The 19,232-nt window shown below is 43.8% G+C and overlaps 1 protein-coding gene across 7 annotated transcripts in view; it reads right to left on the bottom strand.

Annotated features, from left to right (window-relative positions):
- Positions 1-19,232, bottom strand: part of FRMD4A (FERM domain containing 4A) — a 367,435-nt gene that overhangs the window by 62,746 nt on the left and 285,457 nt on the right. For all 7 annotated transcript variants that reach the window (XM_027679513.1, XM_027679512.1, XM_027679514.1 and 4 more), the window contains 4 exons: positions 16,669-16,753; positions 12,223-12,279; positions 9,720-9,742; positions 2,081-2,164 (listed from right to left, as the gene is read on the bottom strand). In XM_027679513.1, the coding sequence (XP_027535314.1) occupies positions 2,081-2,164; positions 9,720-9,742; positions 12,223-12,279; positions 16,669-16,753 (249 nt within the window). The remainder of the gene's footprint in view (positions 1-2,080; positions 2,165-9,719; positions 9,743-12,222; positions 12,280-16,668; positions 16,754-19,232) is intronic.

Genomic DNA, 19,232 nt, shown 5'->3' with positions numbered 1-19,232 from the left:
GATCTAAGAAGCCAGGACTCATCCCACAGATCTTAATACATTTGGTAGGAGCAATGGTGAGGCTTTTTCATGGTGTGTGATGGAAATGTTATATCATTTCATGCAGACCTATTATAGCATCTTTTCAAAGGTATCACAGTATTTGTTTGATTATCCATTTTATTATCTCTTAATCCATTTCAACTGATAAAAATATAGTACAAAGTTCTTTTGTTTGTTTGTTTTAAACTAACTGGAGCCATTACCCATCCCACCTCTAATGTTTTAGAAGTTTCTTTCCAGAGTTGGGAGATCCACTTGTTACTGTTTGTGCTAATGCTGAAGTACTGCAGCATAAAACTGACTGCATGCAGAAAAGGACAGGATGAAATCTGTGTCCATTATGATAAGCTGCATGAGATGCAGAAATGTGAGAGAACACAGTTTTAAAAATCTGCTCCCTTGGATCACTGAAGTTTAATCTGTATTTTAGAGGCTTTTTGTCTGATTCACCAACAGCCTCTTCTTGAGAGCATTCAGTGTTTCAGAGGGTGTTTAGGAAAAAGCCACCATTAAAAAATAATGAACTACTAATGTACAAGAGGTCTCTGAGACCTGGTTACTGACATGAAATCACAAGGGAGTCACAGGACTGTAGCCTCTGATTTTATTACCCCATTGGCAACACTATCTTCCCAACCTGTGGCTTATTCTCAGTCACGAGACCCCCCCCCAGATTAAGTACAACTGTAAGAAGTGTTGTACCCTATGTAATACATTCTGAGTATGAAGATTTTTCACAGCTCTTTTTGCTATGTGGGCACTTTAATAAGAGCTCAGGCCATGTTGCTGTTGAAGAGTCAGATTTGCCTTCCCTGTCACTGCCTACTTGTTCCCACCACTTCTCTCATGATGCCTTTTAGCTTGAGCTCTCAGTCTGTCAGTCAGCCAGGCCATCAACTGGTTGGAAAAGTACTGCTTTGAGTGTCTGGATTAGTTTTTGGAAAAAGAAAAGAGATGCTCCAAAGAGGAAGACCATTCTTCTTCAATGAAACGGCAGCCTACGCTTATAATTTTTCACAAAGACTGGATTTGGTTCTTAGAGAGAAACACCAGGACACTGTGATGATCCTCAGCTTTTGTGTTAGTGATCCTGATTTCAACGGGGGACTCCAAATCTCTTCTGATGTTCTGATGGTCTCAGAAAGTGAGACCTCACAGACCAGCTGGCCTATGGCTTGGCATGAGCTACAGCTAATTCCAGTATTGTAGCCATGCAAGGAGAAGTGGATGATCTTCTTGGCAAAGGGAAGAACTGAGATCATATCCTACAAACTGATTTGTTTCCTCCCTGCCATCCTCAGATTTACCAAAATGGAGAAATTAAGAGAGTAGCAGATAAAGGAGTTCTCTCCAACCCCCAGGCTTGCAGCCCAATGTTTTAAAGGCAAACATGAAAGAGCAGCAAGCAGAAAATCAAGTGAAAGCATCTCCCTTTTGATGAACAGTCTTTCCCCAAATATTTTCCTATTTGCACAGATAAAAGGGATATGCAGGGTGGCACAAAGAATCTATGTGTGGGGCATATAAAATTTAATTGTGACCCTGCTCCTACCCTGGATTTAATTTTTAGTGCAATAAAGACAGAGCAAACAAGCATCCACCTCCAAACATCACCTAGTTCATATAAAAGGAGAAAATATATCTCTTATAGTTCATCTATGCCACACAGAGGTGATTTGCCAGATGAAACTGAATCACTCAAAATAACACAGAGCAGTGCAAAACATGACATTTCCAGCCAGGAAAACTCTTTCACTGACACAAAGTCCTAGGAAGTAAATGGCACATTAGGCCTCTTGATTTCATCAGGACACTTGCATGTTTACAGTGAATTTTCTGACACAGACATGGGGCAAACAGGGAAACTGAGGCCCAGCATGGTAGTTCCACTTGTGTTAATTCATGCAGTGAGTCGGTGGCAAACCCAGAGCTAGAAGGCAGGAATCCCTGCATCCCACTTCCACTCTCGGAGCACTTATTGCCAAAGCCAGGTCCTTCACAAGACACTGCAAAGCTGCTGAGCAGAGAGATACGTTACCAGTAAGCGAGGGAAGGATGCTCCTTCAGCGCCGGCGTTGGAAGGGCTGGCAGCTTCTTTAATTCATTCCTTACAACTTCATTGCTGAAAGAGAGTTCAAAAGGAGGATCAGGCTACAAGAAAACAACCACAATATTTGATATGACCTGACCTAGCTGGCAGGCTGCTATGGCTGTACATCTGTTCCTCCTTAACAAAAGGCACTGGGGTTTCCTTTTTCTCCTCTCTTTATTTGTTTTATGGCAGCCCAGTTAACTTTTCCCTCTATTATCAAAATTGGAGAGAAACTCTCCCAGATGGTTATGCTGAGGAACTTCCTACCAATGACTGGACACAAAAGCCACCATGTCACATGTCATTGAGCACAGTCCCATGGACATGTTCATATACAGAAAAAAACCAAGGGGAAGAGAAGAGAAGGTGATTTTTCAGCTGTAATAAAACTTCTTTATTTAGTGCCTTACGAACTTCTGCAAGAAATAATGATTTGCTTTCTTAGCATCACATGTTGTTCTTAGCCTCTTGCCCAGTGACCTGGTCTTTGCACAACATCTTCATTGATAAGAGTCCAGTTTGAATTTATCCTGCTGCACAAAACCCTCCACGGGACGAGGCACAATCATCTTGCTCATTCTTCTGCCTGCGACCTCCAGTAGCCACACTGGCCAGCCGGAGCAGCATCACTGCACAGCAGAGAGCAGGGAGGGCTCATGAAATGGGAAGCAGATTCTCACAGATGAAATGAAACCGTGGGATTTTCTCCTACAAACCCCAAATTCCTCCCTTCCCGCTTTTAAACACACAAGGAATTGCGTGCACATGAAAAAAAACCCTCAAAGGCTTGGGAAGGAAAGCACTGCTGCTATTAACTTTTAAAATTGTAGAAATACACAGCCAAGAAGGCCAGACAGGACACCGAGGAGTGCCAAAGAATTCATGTTTATTGGCTTACTTTTTAGTAGAAGTTTTTTTCTGCCTTCTTGTACCCTTTCCTTTATCCTCCCCAAAACTGCGGCTGTCCTGGAGCTGCAGAGAGAGACACCTCTTCCAGACCTCCAGATTTCCCAGCCCACTGGCTTCCCCCATGGGGCTGGTAGCTGGGCAAACAGGTAGTCTTGGCTTCTACAGCTGTAGACCAGACATCCTAACATCTGTAAAGACTCAAGGAGCCCTTGGACATTCCAGGACACCCTGGGTTTTGTTCTTCTCACTGTGACAGTCTGTATGGTGGCTTTTAGAGGGGTGATCCTGTTTCAGTTGTAAAAATCTTCCCACAGCATTTCTCCTTTTGCACATCCCAGCAGCAGGCTCTGCCTGAGACCTTGGTGGGTTTGTCTTAATTGGAGTCTGCAGGTTAATTGCTAGGTTGGGCCATAGGGTAAACCACTGACATAAATCCCGTAGCAGGCATTTTGGGCATGTCTACAGGCATTTATTATTATGGTAGTTCCCTGACAATCAATTAAGTAGTTTTAAAACAGGACCACAACTTCTAGTCAAGACAAATCTATGAGAGATGTCCAAGTCTCAATTAGGTTCAAATTTTGCAGAGTGAAAATGTGTAGAACAACACTTAAAACAAATGACTAAGGCAACCACTGCAGTGCTACATACATAGAAAACCACCCAGCAGCACCTTGTATGCCAAGCCAAAAGGCTCTCAACAAACAATGTTTGAACGCCCACTCCTGCCCAAATCCCATGGTCATTTGACCATCAGAGAGCTCTTCCTGACTAAGTGCAAATGCTCAACAACTATTCAGATTTATTCTTCCATGGCGGGTAAATATCTGCACAAGTCTGAACAAGAAGCTGCTCTGCTCTGTGTTATCTGCTGATCTGGCTGCTCTGTTCTGTGACTGACAGCCCAGAAAACAAGCTGTTGCTGTTTAGAGTTTTCTGGGTCTGCCCAGGGCTGTCTCCTGCACAGCATGTGCATACTCAGCTCTTACTGAGGTTTTTGACATTTTCAAAGAAACTGGGAAAAAAGAAGAGAACTTGGGAAAATCGAAGCACAAGTGGCAGAAACTGCCTCTCAAGCGGTGATTTTTTGAGGCTGGCTGCTCACAGAAGGAAGTTGAGAAATCTCCAACACTTTTCTGGGAAAGCACGGAGTAATTTCCAAACAGGGACTTTCTGAGACCAGAAAGCTATCAAATAGGGCAAGCATAGGTGACTAACAGTCTTGGAGAGTCTGGGAAAAGCCTGAGTCAGTAATGGCTCCCATAAAAGAAAGGGCTAACACCAGTCAGCTCTGTCTTTTCTGTCAGTGAGGTGCAAAGCTTGCTTGCATTGTGATAAATTCTTTTAAGAATCAGAGAAAAAGACATTCTTAGTGATGTTATTGGGTGGGATTACCATTTCTGCTCAGTACCTAGAAAATATCATACAGATAGTGCCTCACAGCCTCAAAGTGCCAAATGTATTTCAGGTAATCACTTCCAGGAGCAAAAACGCATTTCATTCCCTGGTCCATGTATTCACTAAGTCTTCCGGCAAGACTCATCTCAAGACAAATTATTTAGACTCCCAAAAGGATACCAAATCAAGAAAAAGGAAAGAAGTAATGACTCAGGTTGCATTTGAATTACTGGCCATGAGGTCACTTTCCTTTTGGCTCCTTTTAAAATACCAAACCCCTCAATTTTTAAAATGTTTCCAGCAGCATCACTAGTGGTTTTGTACTTACTGCATTTCATGCTCTTTCTAGTGAAATATCTCAGTGTGTTTATTTTACTACTGTATTTAGAAAGTGTTTGTTTAATCCGGTCACTTGTACTGCATTTATTTTACATTCGGAAGTGTCCAGCCTCCAGGGCTGATATATACAGAAGGGTGCTTTTCACACAGATTTGTTAATATGCAGGGGAAAGGCTCCAAACACATTTTCTCTGTGTCCCCTGGACCACTTTATTCCTGCACTATGGTGGAAATTATAATATTTAAAAGACTGAATAACAGTATGAAAACTGAACTGGAAAAGCCATTTGCATGGGTTCCTGAAAGCTGGTCAGATAGCCAGAATTAAGGTTGACTGACTGAAAAATGGACCTAGAAATTAGAACTCCTGGTTCTGGTTTTGGTTCTGGTGTTGCCTGTTTAATAAGTCTTTTCCAAATAAACTAGTCACCATCTCTCAGTATTTTTATCTACACATGGGGGCAAAAGGCCTGCCCAGCCATTTCATAAACATTTTGTGAAAAACAAGTTTTTGCAAACTGGCTGCAATAATTTTGAGCAAGATTACATATGCTGTTGTCTCAGGAAATCCATACATTTTCCAGCATGTGTAATAACAATGATCAGTAAAACAACAAAGCTACAGGTTCAAGTTGTCATCTCTTCTCAGCACGGTACTTCATTCTGTTGAATGCAAGAGGAAATGCAGAGCCTGAGATTCTCAGATTAGATGGCACTGTTTGAAGTACAGTGCTTAGGATCTTCTCCATTAGGCTGCAAGAATGCAGCCTGGGTTTTGTAACCCTTTAATACATTCTGATTGGTTAAATGTCACTTGGTTACACAGAAAGAAAAGTAAGCCTGAAACTATGTTAGATTACCATCTGCCCAAACGTTGAAATTGTTGTGAAATTCTGCTTAACAGGAAACTGGCTGTTAGCTTTCCTCCCTTGTTATTCTTTCTTATGTTGCTGGGAGATACTTGGACTTCACTTGAAATGCCTCATACTGCTTAACTGGAAGAAATCTATCAATGAGGAGCTGGCTGCAATGGTTCCAGATTTTGTTTCACTCAGGGGTTTTCCTTTCCCCACCCCAAACTGAGGGACAAATGATCAGGATATGTTATTTGCAGCTGCTTTGACATACACACTGTTTAAGGTTGAAGAACTCGATTACAAACATTTACAGCCAAAGTTGGTGTGAGTTTCCCAAAGATTTTCAGACTGGACTCTAAATCTGGTAGGATTAAGTTAGGGGAAAAAAATCTCAGTTATTTTAACAATATGCTATATACCTCCCCAAATTAGCTGGGACACTCTGGTTCATTCCTCTGTGTAGGCTTTGAGGCCTACATACCTATAGGATTTGTGTTCTTCTAAGGAACCAAAATTTGTCCTGCCCATGCTCTGCCAACCAAGCGTGACTCAGCTTCCAGCTAGAAACAAGATTAGCTTGAGCTAATAACCTTTAGGTCAGTCTGCAGGGTGCTTGTTTAGGAGCTTCATACAAGTGATTCTTTGCCTTTGAAGTCAAAATGTTTGCAGCTAATATTGAAAAGCACAGATCCAATCTTAAGCATCTTGTTCAACCCGAGAATCAGCTGAACAGGGATACCTGATTGTCTTAAACTCAGTGGTATGTCTCAGCCTGAATGTAAGCCTACTTAAGTCTTGTCGGCTGAAGCATTTGGGGATTCTCTTAAATAATGTGAAAACCACTCTCCTTCAGTGTGGAGGACTAGGAACTTCTTAAGGAGAATAGCTTTTTATTTTAAACCTCACTCTGCCTAAAACTTTATCAACTAAGAGATGGATGAGACCACTCTGAGCAAACTCTCAGAAATACTTGCCTTAGTTGATCTAAACATGTTCAGGAGCTAAAGCATTTCTCATGAGCTTGTTTTTGAAATGAAACACACATTAGAAATGGAAAAGGGCTTAGAAGAATTGCCCACTACAGATGCTAAACTGATCTGTCAGGGCTACTGTGGCATCTTAGCTCAAAACAGATGAGGGTAACTTGGACTGTGTGTTCTCCAGGCTTACCAGACACTGGGAGTCATTGCGATGCCCAAGGTGGCAAGAATCAGTGATAACAGTCTCATGCATAATGATGCCCTACCAACGGATGTAGAATATGTTTGATATGGCACAAGAGCCCCTTTTCAGGAAAGTAAAGAGGAGCACTATGGGCACAGTGATTACTCTGAGGTATGTGATGATTTCCTCAAAAACAGCAGTGGAGCTGCTGTCGTTGTAGATGTATCAGTTCACAGATAGAAAGCTGACTGTTAAGAGGCCCAAATAGCAGACTTGTAACTGCATTCAGGAGTCCTGGACCAGCTCCAGATCCTCCAAATTGGCTGCAGTGGGATTTGGAGGTAATCACACTCTGGCCACCACAGGCAGGTGCCAACCTGCAGCTGAAATTGTGACAGTTTGGCTTTGACTGTCCCAGCACCTGAGGTCATCCTCAGTGAGTCACAGGAAGATTCCCATGGGGAACAGCAATTCTCCCATCACTACGAATGAGCCAGTGCTCATGTACTTTTCTGGATCAGGGCCAGATCACAGGCTATAAATCTGACGGTGGCAGTAGGCAGGACAGGTGTGGGAATGCTGCAGTCTGTGTTCCAAGCATGCAGCCCTTTAGAATTAAATTATTTCTTAAAAAACAAAGCAGAAGTTCAAGAGTTCAACCTTCACACAACATATGCTGCCACGCACAACACTTAAATCTCAGCAGCAAGACATTCAGAACTGCAAAGCTTCTCTGTTTCCAAGAGTAGCCACTTCTGCTTTAAACAGCATTTCAGCATCAACTAACTGCAAACACTGAAGCTAACTTCATCCCTAAGAGAAGTCAGAACATTTGCCTTCATCTGCAGTTCCTCTGGCTGACCCCAGGTTTGATTTCCCAGATTTTACACTGCTGATATGATAACCACAAATCTCAGCAGGCAAAATCCTGACCACAATGACCTCATGCTGACTTCAGTAGCACTGGGATCTCACCCAGCACATAAACCCATGTCAGTGCACATTACAGAGGAGCTGCTGGACAGACATCGCTGGAGATGCCAAGTCTTCCACACCATTGAGGGTCAGAGTAGCATTCTTCTACCTTTGTCCAAGAATAGGCTTTAAACTCCACTTGTATGGCAGATTTCTTTGTCATCAAAACCCATTTTGAAATTCAGATCCCTGGCAGTATCAACAAATTGTTGTTATGACACCCCTTCTCTGCCTGACTTGGATGTAAGGATTTCCCCTTACACTTCAAATAACCGTGATCCACAGGTGGAAAGAACTCAGAGCTGTTTTAATAGGGCTGGTGATGGTGATGACTGATGTGGAGGCAGGACTTAACACCATGGGTTGAGGAATCTTCTGTGCCCTCAGAGAAGATTCTTCATTTTTTTGTGGCCTATGATAAACTCAACCGTTCCTTTTATTACAAGGGACAACATACAACTTTTAGCAGATGGGTGCTTTCCACTGGCTGTTTCCACTTCTGGTCTGGAAATGGATACTCAAAGATAAAATACTTTCAGTCCTATTACCCAGAGCTATCTGATTCCTCTCTATTCTGTGTCTCATAGCCTGAATGTACACTTTCTGAGTGTGTTTTTATCATGTCCAAGATATTCTGAAAAACATTAAATATTGTTCTTCACAGCAAAACCAGTGGAAGATGTGGTTTATCACAGATCTGGATGGCAAAACTCTTCTTGGCACAACTCTTCTGGACTGAGCACTTGGCAGTGCATTGAAAACCAGATTGAAAAGTCAAAGAGCCACATGCACTGCAGTACCCTCTAAATAAACTCTTCTGATAGCTGAATTATTCAGCAGAACCGAAAAATGAAGCAAGACTGGCCTTGTGTGTCTGTGGTCAGATGAATGTCAGGATTTTGCATGTTAAGATTTTGAGAAATGATATGGCAGAACTTAAACTTCCTTTTAGCAAGGGTTACCTTCTGTCAGCTCAGATTCCACAACAGACAGGTGATATCTGCAATGCATTGTTCCTTTTCACTGATTTTATTCAATTTTAGCTGGCTAGAAGTCCCAGACCACCAGATGGTGGATCCTGCCTGTTACTCATAGCCTCTCATCATTATCATCTTCTCTCAGTGTATCTCAGTGCTGGCAAAATTAAGACATCTCTTTGGGCTTATCTGGCAATTCAACCCACTGCCCATTCTGAAACTAACTTTTGAGGATATTGTGGTCCTCCAGCTGAACTCACGTTCAGGTCAGCAAAAATAATATATGGAGTATGTGAAATACTTAGCATAGTCAGTTCTCCTCAGCTTCACACAAAGAACTTTCATGTTTCTTACATGAGACATCAAACAACCGCCTGACCTTTGGTTGCTACTTATGTGTAAATGACAGATACTGTCAACTTAAATGATAATTCATGGGCATTTCATTAACAAACTTCTAAAACACCAAGTACAGTCACCTCTTCGAATTTCTTACAGTAAGTCTGAAGATTTGGCTCAAGGGACAGCGGAAGTTCAACAAACCCAATTATCTAAATTGTGATTTTGAGAACTCTGTCCAAATTTGAGCTGAAATATCAATTAGTCATGGAATTTTAATGTTGCTTCTGGCTGGATCTGTGATACAACAGTGATCGTAGAGTCATTTCCTTAGCAATTTCCTTCTGAAGACTAGTCTGTTTCCTGAACTTCATGAGCACATAATGAGATTTGTCAACAACAAAATCACAAACAATGCTGTTTGCAAGGCATGCTCTGGTCCAAGCCTGTGTTTGGAGGAGAAATTATATCAGGAAACCCGCTCTCTATGTTAGCCATGCACACAGAGTTGCATTGCTCACACAGGCAATCACTACATAGCTACAGTTGAATCTCATGGCTCACACAGTGATTTTACCAGATTCATTCTCACAGTACACAGTGGCAAAAAGTTTTAAGTTCACCTACCTTGAAAAATCTCCCTTTGCCTCCTGTAAAACAAGGAAGAAAAATAAAAATCTATAATTAAAAATGGGAAAAAAAGAGAAGAAAACTGCTGTTCAAGATTTTCCATTTGTAAAATTCATTTAGCAGCAATTTCCTGTTGTAATTGATTCCTCATGTATTTTTTGGAACCAGTATCTAATGTCAAGTGCCATGATACATGCAGTGAGCTGGGCAGATTAACAAACAAAAGGTTTGCCTAATACAGGGCCAGATGATTCCTCATTCTGCTAGTGGATACCCAAGACGCTGCAGGAAGTAATACTAGTAATTAAATTTTTTTGGGCCAGTGCTGATGCTACATTGCTAGGAGATCTCTGAAGTCTCAGTGGCCTTGCAGCCTCTGAGACTGCAACTCCTCTGACTTTTTTTACAAGTATTCTGGCCATTTTTTAGTACCTAGACTTTCAAAAAACTTGCTGATTGTCAGCTTTCAATGGAATGCAAGCCACAGGTTTCTCTAACTCCTTGCTGGCTATTTGGAGGAGTATTTAGCTCCCTTACTTGTATATCTAGATATTTCTATTTATTACCATCACAGCCTGATGTTAAAAGGCTGGATAATGTTCCACTCCAGTAGTTATATTAGTACCTGAGTCTTACTGCACACCTGGCAAACCCTCAGAATCTGGTGAGTGCCCTCCTCAATAGATTTAACATGCATTTTGTATTTTCCATAGACAATATGCCTTTCACATGATTCATGCTAAAGCACCTCATTTGCCATTAGCTACACAGAAAGCACAGTGCGAGAAGGTAATTTGGGCAATGAGGGAATTTCCACTGCCAAGAGGACTGGGTTTTGCATTCAGGTCTTTTGTCTTTACATCCATCCATCTACCCACAAAACATGTCAGCCCACGTCCAGTGGTGTTTCAGTCCTGAGGCTGGGGTAAAGTTCAGAGCTTTGGTGGTACTTCAATTTGTTCTGGTAATAAAACAATTTGGAATAAGGCTACAGACTAAATCATTTGAGTTCTGACAGACCTTTACTGTCTTCCCATTTCCCTTTGAGTGAACTGAAGGACAGACAAGCACTTCTCTGGTTCATAGGAAGGACTCCTCAAGCATGCCATGATGATAGTTCAACACATAGCAAAGCCCAAAGGATATGCCCTGGCCTGCACAGGGATGGGGATATTAAATTCAAAAAACAATTTTGTAGGGTATATTCTTCATACTTCAGTGCTTTGACCTAAATGCTGCAGCGAGAAGTAGAACAAAATGCAGTGTGATCCCATTTGTTTTACTTGGATCCTGTCACAAACACGGGCTGTAGTAATTTCTGGTTACAGAGAGCAGAGGTGTGGCTTGTTTTGAGTGTTTTCATTAAGTTACACATCAAACTACTACAGGAATACATGTAACATCCTGTGTTTGTGGCAAGAAACAATCCCAGCAACAAGGGTTACAGCAGGAGCTCTGGATCTGGCTGTACAATTGCTAAGCACGTAAGTTATTCATTAGGATGAGCAGACAATAGATTCATAACCCCATTGCTGCTCCTCACAATGGGCCCGTTGTTTGATGTGTATTCCCCCAACAGCCAATATGCAGTTTCTATAATGTGCTGTTAATTGAGTTCCCCATCCTGACTCTCTCATTCCATTTTTGTTACATAAAATGATTTTAATGAAGGTTCAAATCCCTATGCATTAATTGCTTCTTTAACATGGCAAATGCTCTAGAAGTGCAGTGCATTGTTATTTATTAGTGCACTCTGATGAGCTGGCTTGTCTGCTCACATGGCTCCTCACAGCTTCATGGCTGATGGGAAAAAATCAGACTGTAAGAGAGGGAAAAAGGATCATCTGACAATTATGTCTGATTTGCTCCCACAGTCAAACTCCTAAAAAGAGAACTTTCACATAACCCACCTTCGTTACCCTGAGAAGATTCTTTTCTGGGAACTAGATATTTACCAAACACTGCTGGTCATTTGCCCTCTGACCCCTTTCCCTCTTCTTGAAGAGCGGAACTTCAAAAGACAATATTTTGGAAAGTCTTTAAGCCATTCTGCCCACGTTGGAGAATACAGACAGTTGCTTATGTAGAAACTTATGGAGCTCATCAGAGGACCAAACCTCACTGGGAAAACAAATGCAAGGAGGGTCACTGGAGAAGAACCCACTGCATATGGATTTCACCTAGGAATTTGCATTCATCATTTAGATTTTCTCTGGCTGTACATTATACTCCAGGGTCTTGGATATCTGTGTTTGTGCAAACATAATACACATTTCTGTATGCAAAATGTTGAGCATTAGTATCTGCTCCCTGCATGGAGAGATCTGGTTTGAGAGCCTTCTGTACCCATTTTGGTAGAAACCATGAAAACTGTTTAAAGACATCTTTCTCCTGCAATTGAGGGAACCCCTACACTGCCATACAGCCGTTGTGGATCTGGCAAATCAAAAGATTTAATGCAACATAACGAAGCATGAAGTGAGAGAAGGTGGGTGCTTACCTGCAAGATGTACGCAGCCAGTTCAAACACCACCTCACTGTCAACCTCAATGAGTTCCTTGAAAGGTGAAGAAAACAAGAAAGAAAAAGAGAGTTGAATTTGAGCTGCTGCAAGAAGGACATACATCTCCTCCTTCCTACTGCACAGCAAAGCTTGTGGTGCCAGTCTTCTCCTCTGGCTTCAAAGCATTCCCTATGCTCCCAGAGACTAAAGGGAGTGAGAACCTGCCCACTCCACTCAGATGTGGAGAAAGCCAAATATTTGGTATAATGGCTTGGTAAATGAAGCATAACTGAATGTGCCATGAAGGAGGAGGGAGGAGAAAGCAGGTGGAAGGCTGAGGATCAGGGTAAATTTTATTTTCTTGTGTGATTCAGTGACAGGTAGCCTAGGGAATACATTTTTTGCCCCCAGCTGTCACCCATGCTTCAAAGGGAACACAGCTTTCTCCTTGGTTCACAAAAGCAAGGAAATTAGAATTTGTCTTCATTGAAGTTGTGTCAAAGTCCCCCCAGAACTCTGATCCTTGCCCAGGGTAAACTCAAAGGTAAAAGAGCCATATTCCCATGTGCAGGATGGGAGCTCTGGTTTTGGCCCTTTCAGCCCCACAAGCACTGGGGCCGGGGGTGGTTTGAGAATGAGCTGTGACAGCAAATCTTTTGGTAGATCTTCTCTGCTCCATTCTAAGGATCCAGCCTGTGATGAAAGCAATCCTGAAGGGTTTGCTTGATCACCCTGGTCACATGAAGGACACTGATGGTCCCATTAGGTCCTCTCAGGATGCTTCTGTTGTGCCTGAGATGGCAGTCACAGAACCAAGGGGTCCAGGCACTGCTTTGTCTGAATGCTTGGGATGCAGATCCGGCATCAAGGATGCTTGGGATGGATAGTATGAGCATTAGTCTTGTGGCCAAGACTGCTCTTCCTGAGTCTCTGGTCTGCTTTTGGGTAGCTAATGGGCTTTTACTGAGATACTGTTTAGATCTCTATTCTGCAACTAGAACTCCTACATTGTCTCCTAGGTACATGGCCCAGTAAACTGGGTCCCTACTCAGCTCACTCCTGTGGTGATTTTTCTATTGTATTTATTTAAGCTGCTGTTTTTAATGTTTTACTTCATCTGGCAAGAAATGAGTGATCTAAATATAGATCACTGCTGTGATCCACGCTCCAGCCAACTTATGGCTACACCTCATTTACAAGCCACAATTGCTGCATTGGCTTGTCTCTGGCAAAATCAAAAACAAAGGGAACAAAACACAGGGTAAGATCCAGGTGTCCTTGGCTTTCACCAGTGCCAGCTTTTTAAAATAAGTGATTTCTTCACCTCTTTCATAACAACTCCTTGGGGAGTGAAGAGCAGCTCTGCTGCGGGTGGTAAACACACCTTTCCCCTTTCAGCTGAACTGCCTGACTCACACAGGCACCTGCACCAAGGATGAACCTTGTGCCAAGGGAAGCGGCGGGTGCAAGAGGTCGATTCAGCTGCAGGCTGTGTGGGCACATCCCACAGCAAGGGGCGATGGAGAGTAGAGCCAGAGCCCGGTCTCTCTCCCATCTAGATGCACCAGGCATGGTACGGACAAACCAGCCTCTGCAACCGCATGTCGATGCTATGGCAAGTCTATACTAGTAAGTGAAGTGGGCCAGAGCCTGTTCTCTGGCCCCAAGGGTACATGGGTGCAGTACAGCTCATGACTAAACACTATTCCTCCCTCCCCCAGTCCCAGATGGGGTTTCCACCACTGTGTTGCCTATTGGGAACAGGTGCACAACCTTGAACAGTGCCGAAGCGACGCCTGGGATGGAGCTTGCTGGCACACGCCAAAACCCACGCCAGAACGTGCTAGTAATTAAACAGCCTGACTGATCAAGGGACAGCGTCTGATGCCAAGCCCTGTCTTATTTGGTAGTACAAACGTGGCTTGGCATTTCTGGGCAACAGTATCTTGCTGGTCCTGTGTGAGGGTTTGGGTGTGTGGGTTCATGAATGTCTCATTACACAACAGGGTGATTGAGGGGGAGTGGTGGGCACAACCAGAGGAGTACAGCCCCTAACACAGAGCCAGCTGGCAACCCAGTGACCATCAGCCCCAAACTAAACAGGCCTCAGTTTTATTCTTTCCCAGCTTGAGCAGTTCTCTGTATGGGGATGTTTGAGGACGTCTGTCTGAAGAATCAACAGGGGAAGGTCTGAGGTTCTAGCACAGCGTTAAGAACTACACTTATTTCATACACAATATGGTCTTTCTGGCTGCAGCAGAACCAGAGGTGGAGGTATTGATGGGAAGTCCAACAAGGAAACTTTTGGTGCAACAAGGAAGCTTTCAAGGTTTGGGAGCATGCAACACCACCTGCTAGCTGCAGGAATAAGAAGCTCTGGCTGTGCTTAAACACTGAATCCCCCTTTTTACAGCTACAGGAGTCCTGCAGGCGTGCTGGCCGGGTGCTTGCCCTGAGTCTTAGCAGACACTTCGCACCCAACTTTCAAATTCAGTGCCTTTTTTAATAGCACAGCATGGCTTACTGTGGCTGGAAGTCAAATTGGGAAGGATCCTCATGGGAGACTGGGAATTCAGCAGGGCTATTTTTGGGTAGAGATGACAGTCAGCTTGAATGTGCAAAGTAATGGTTTCAGGAGAGGTCAGACTGAAATAGACCAACCTAGGTCTGTAGGCACTTTTTTTCTTTATTTCTTTTCCTCTCCTCTTATTATTAAGCTTTCTCCAAAAAAAGAACAACAGCGTAAGCTTTTCCTGGCAAGACTTCAAAAAGGAACTTTCCCCAGGAACCAAAATGTGATGCTCACTGAGCTTGTTGCTGAGGAGGGCTGACTAAGCACATCTAATTGCAGCCTTGCCTGAGAGCAAAGCGCTGCACAGCTCAGCTCAGCGGCCCTGCCTGGTTCCTGAGCACCAGAAAAAAGGCATTTGCTGGCTTCTGCTCTGCATTTTAGAAGATGCAAAGTTAGTCCCTACATTTTAGGACATGTAGATGTCAAGCAAGGCTCTGGGTTCGGTGTAAGCTATTTGGCTTAGCAGGTCACAAATGTGCTGAGTTGTGGGATGTGAGTAAAATTGCTCCCTGACTACAGTTGTCTTTTCCTACTGCTTCCTCCCTGGCAGATGGAGGTGAGTCATTGGGAATGGCCTCTGCCAGCACACAGGGAGGTAGAAGGGATCCTCCCAGGGAATCCCAGCTGCTGAAAAACCTCTCCCAGTCCCAGACGTCCAGCCCACCCGGCTAAGTCTGCACACTGCCAATCTCCACCTCAGCGTGGTCTGGGGCTGGTTAATTCTCTGCACCCAGTCCTTTCATGTTTGGCTTGTGGTATCTGGGGGATCAGCTTCACTGCTCTGCTGCGGGCACTACTCCGAGTGGAGGCTGTGCCAGGATGCCCTTATCTCTCGTGCACAGAGTACCTTGCCAGGGGCTGCTCTGAGCTACAGTGCCAGGGACAGCAGGCTGGTGTTTCAGTACCTACCAGGGAGGGCTATTCCTGATAGAAAAAATATTTCTCAGTGCATGGCTTGTTCCTGTAAAAGGTGATCTTCAGTGCATACCCACAGGTACCCTTAGACCACCCACACATACACCCACAGACTCCTGCTGCCCCACCAACTTCAGGTCACTTGGCTTGTTCAGCCTGGAGAAGACTGAGGGGAGACCTCATGATGGTCTGCAGCTTCCTCACGAGGGACAGTGGAGGGGCAGGCACAGGTCACTTTACTCTGGTGACCAGAGACAGGACCCGAGGGAATGGCATGAAGCTGTGTCTGGGGAGGTTTAGTGGGCTATTAGGAAGAGGTTCTTTACCCAAAGGGTGCTTGGGCACTGGAACAGGCTCCACAAGGAAGTGGTCATGGCGTCAAGCCTGCCAGATTTCACGATGCGTTTGGACAGTGTTCTCAGGCACATGGTGCGATTTTCAGGGTTAGCATGGACAGAGCCAGGAGCTGGACTCAACGATCCTCATGGCCTCCTTCCAAGTCAGGATATTCCACCTTTCCCTCTCACAAGCTCTTCCCCCTCACACACACCCTCCTGCCCCCATCGCCCAGTCCTGAATATGGCGCCCACGCTGCACTGCCGCCCCCTCTGGGCGGGAAACCCTCACGACATCCACTGACCCCAGAGCGGGTTTTTAACACAAAGCCAGACCTTTCTTTCTAAATACAAGCCAGTTCATAATTTTAGCAGTGCAAATTCACTCCTGCCAGCCACAAGAGGTACTTTCAGGGGTGTTTTTCCTTCGAACCTCCCTCTGACAGGGAAGCTGCTGCCAAGTGCTGGGGAGGCTGGAGGCAGAGGAGTGAGGGAGGCTGTGAGTCGGAAGAGGAGGAGGAGGTTGTATCTGAAAGTCCAGGTGTGAATTTCAAGACAGAAAATGCAGACCCAGGTGTCTCAGCACACGCCGATGCCACACAGAGCTCCCTGAGTCCTTACCTTGTAGATGCAGGACTTGGCGTTCAAGAAAAACAGCTCGATGGTGGCATTGTCCTTCAGATAGGAGATGCTTTCAATGTAGAACCTGAAAGGGAAAGCAAGAGGGGTTAGGAATGAGGGAAAACTAAGACAAAACATGGAAATGCACTTATTACATTGAAAAATGTGGTCAACGGAGTCATGATGAGTGTACTAAAAATGAACCTTTTTTCTTTGCTTTGGGGTAGTGAAGGAGGCTTGTGCAGGCTCCAGGACGTGATCAGTCACCACCACCCCAGCCACACCAAAGGAACTGGATCATCAAGTGGATGACTTAGTTTCTAAATAACCCTTTGTTTTGTTTTTAGGCTCAAAATAATCTTTTATTCTGTTTACCTGTAAGCTTCCCCTTTGTTCACCATCACATTTCGACACTTCTTCACTCCTTCACCTATCGTAACCATTTCTGTGCTATTAACCTGCTTCTTGCAAAAATATTCACTGACAGAAATGCACTTCTGGGTTCCCTTCCTGTCGCCTTCAGCTCTACATAAGACAAATTTTATAAAGGCTTCTTTACATTATGTAGCTATGGTCAGCGAGTGAAAAACTAGTAGTTACTAACCTTTCACAGTTCACCAGTACTATGAGTAGCGATGCTGGGGATGAAAGGGAACCATAATAATCTATTTTTTTTTGGAGCTGAGATGACTACTCAGAACTCAGGAGAAAGCCCAAACCCTCCGTGTCAGAAAAACTCACTCTTTTGCATTGGTCGATCACCCAAAATATTTACAATTATGTTGAAAGCCCATGATATGTATGCATTTATTCAGCACTCCATGTCCTGCCTGCTTGGAAGGTCTGATCCTTCGGCAGTGAAGTCTGTGCGTGCGAGTTTTGTCACTGGCTTGAATTGGCTCCAATTCTGCCTTGTGAACTTCTGGGGGGAAAGAAGCTCAGGATACTGTCAATGTCGATGACTGATCATTATATACAGGTATGCTGTGTGTTCCTGTAGTAACAGAAAGCTGGATAGGTTCAGTGAATGACTGAAGTGAATTTTTCATTCACTTAGTGTTTTAAGTAAGGAAAAATAAATAGCTCTGTCTGCCCATGTTGCTTTGCAGTGATCTTTAAGTTGCAGTGCAGTGACAGTGATGTTCCATACATAAATTCCAGTACTATTGTGCCTTGTCAGAGGCAATTAGAATGAGGAAGGTGCCAGGGAAATGATGTCTGCATCAGGGACTTTAAAATAACCAAATTCCTTAGGAATCTGGGCTGACATGCGGGGTCCAGTTACAGAGAAACCTCACTCCCTGACCCCGCTGTCTGGGAGAGGAGCCGAGAGACCTGTGGACGCTTCTGGGGCTTCACACAAGCACTGGAGGGATTGTCCACACTGAGCTATTTGCAGAAGCAAGGGCCTTAAATACAACCTTCTTAGGGGCAAAGGTCAAGGCTTTGTAGTACTCCTGAGTGTCTTCTGAAGGGTATTCAAAACACTCTATTTCCTGACAGAACCAGTTCCTTGCTTACTAGAGTGAGAGAAACATTTTGTTCATCTGCTGAAGGGCTCCTCTATTATTCCTCCTTCTCCCCCTCCAGAAGAGTTCAAACAAGTAATAAAAATAAAACTTGAATCAAAAAAACAAACAAAAACCACAACTAACCAACCAAAAAAACCCACAAACAACCCAAATCTCCAACCTCCAAAACTCACAACATCTGAATACAGGGATGATGAAACACAAAGATTAGACTTTCTCTTATTTTTTTCTAGTTTCCACAGTGTTTCATCTCCTGTACTTGAAACTACTTCTCTCTCTCCTTTTTTTTTCTAAATAAAAATATACTTGGCTTTAGAAATGCAAAAAATTTTGCATTAAAAAAGGAACCTTCTTACTAGATCTGCTCTGTGAGTGCAGCTGGCTTTCCATCTGCTGAATTCATGGAGAATAATGCTAATTTTACACATTCTGTGATTCTTGAACAACCTTCCCTGCTTATCACCACTACCAGTGCTCTCTGAGTTATGACGGTAGGATCTTTAATTCCAAGGTCAGAAGAAAACAGGAACATTTATTCCATTTTGAATCCCAGTGAAGGTTAGCCAAAATGCTTTTTAATTCACCAGCTCAAACGAGACCATCCTCACCATCACTAGAGGGCAATATTGCATTTTTTAAGGCTGCAAGGAGCACTCCCAAGGCTTTCCACATGGACACCTACACAGATCATTTTCTGTACAAAATTGAGCCTCTCGTAGCACAGAGCCTGCACATGAGACTTCACCCTCACAAAGAAAACCCAATTCTCAAGCGATCTCCAGGGTGGAGAGTGAGCTGGGGAGCTACTGGCTCTCACACATGCACCCAGGCAAATGCAAAACATGTGCACCACGAAATTGGTGCTACTTAAAAGAAAACAGATTTGCAAAGGGAACTCTTATGGGATTTTCTGTGTAGCAAGCTCAGAAAACTCGAACTGGAGTAGATTCCCCTGAATTCACAGTTGGTGCTGTAAAACAGAAAGGGGAGGGAAAGACTCTTTCTTTCCCCTCACTGATGGTGAATCTCTGT

Source organism: Neopelma chrysocephalum, unplaced genomic scaffold, assembly GCF_003984885.1.
Source record: "Neopelma chrysocephalum unplaced genomic scaffold, ASM398488v2 Primary Assembly neopelma1_45, whole genome shotgun sequence".
Taxonomy (NCBI): Eukaryota; Metazoa; Chordata; class Aves; order Passeriformes; family Pipridae; genus Neopelma; species Neopelma chrysocephalum.
Note: the sequence above shows the minus strand (reverse complement) of the source record. Positions and strands in the feature narration are given on the sequence as shown.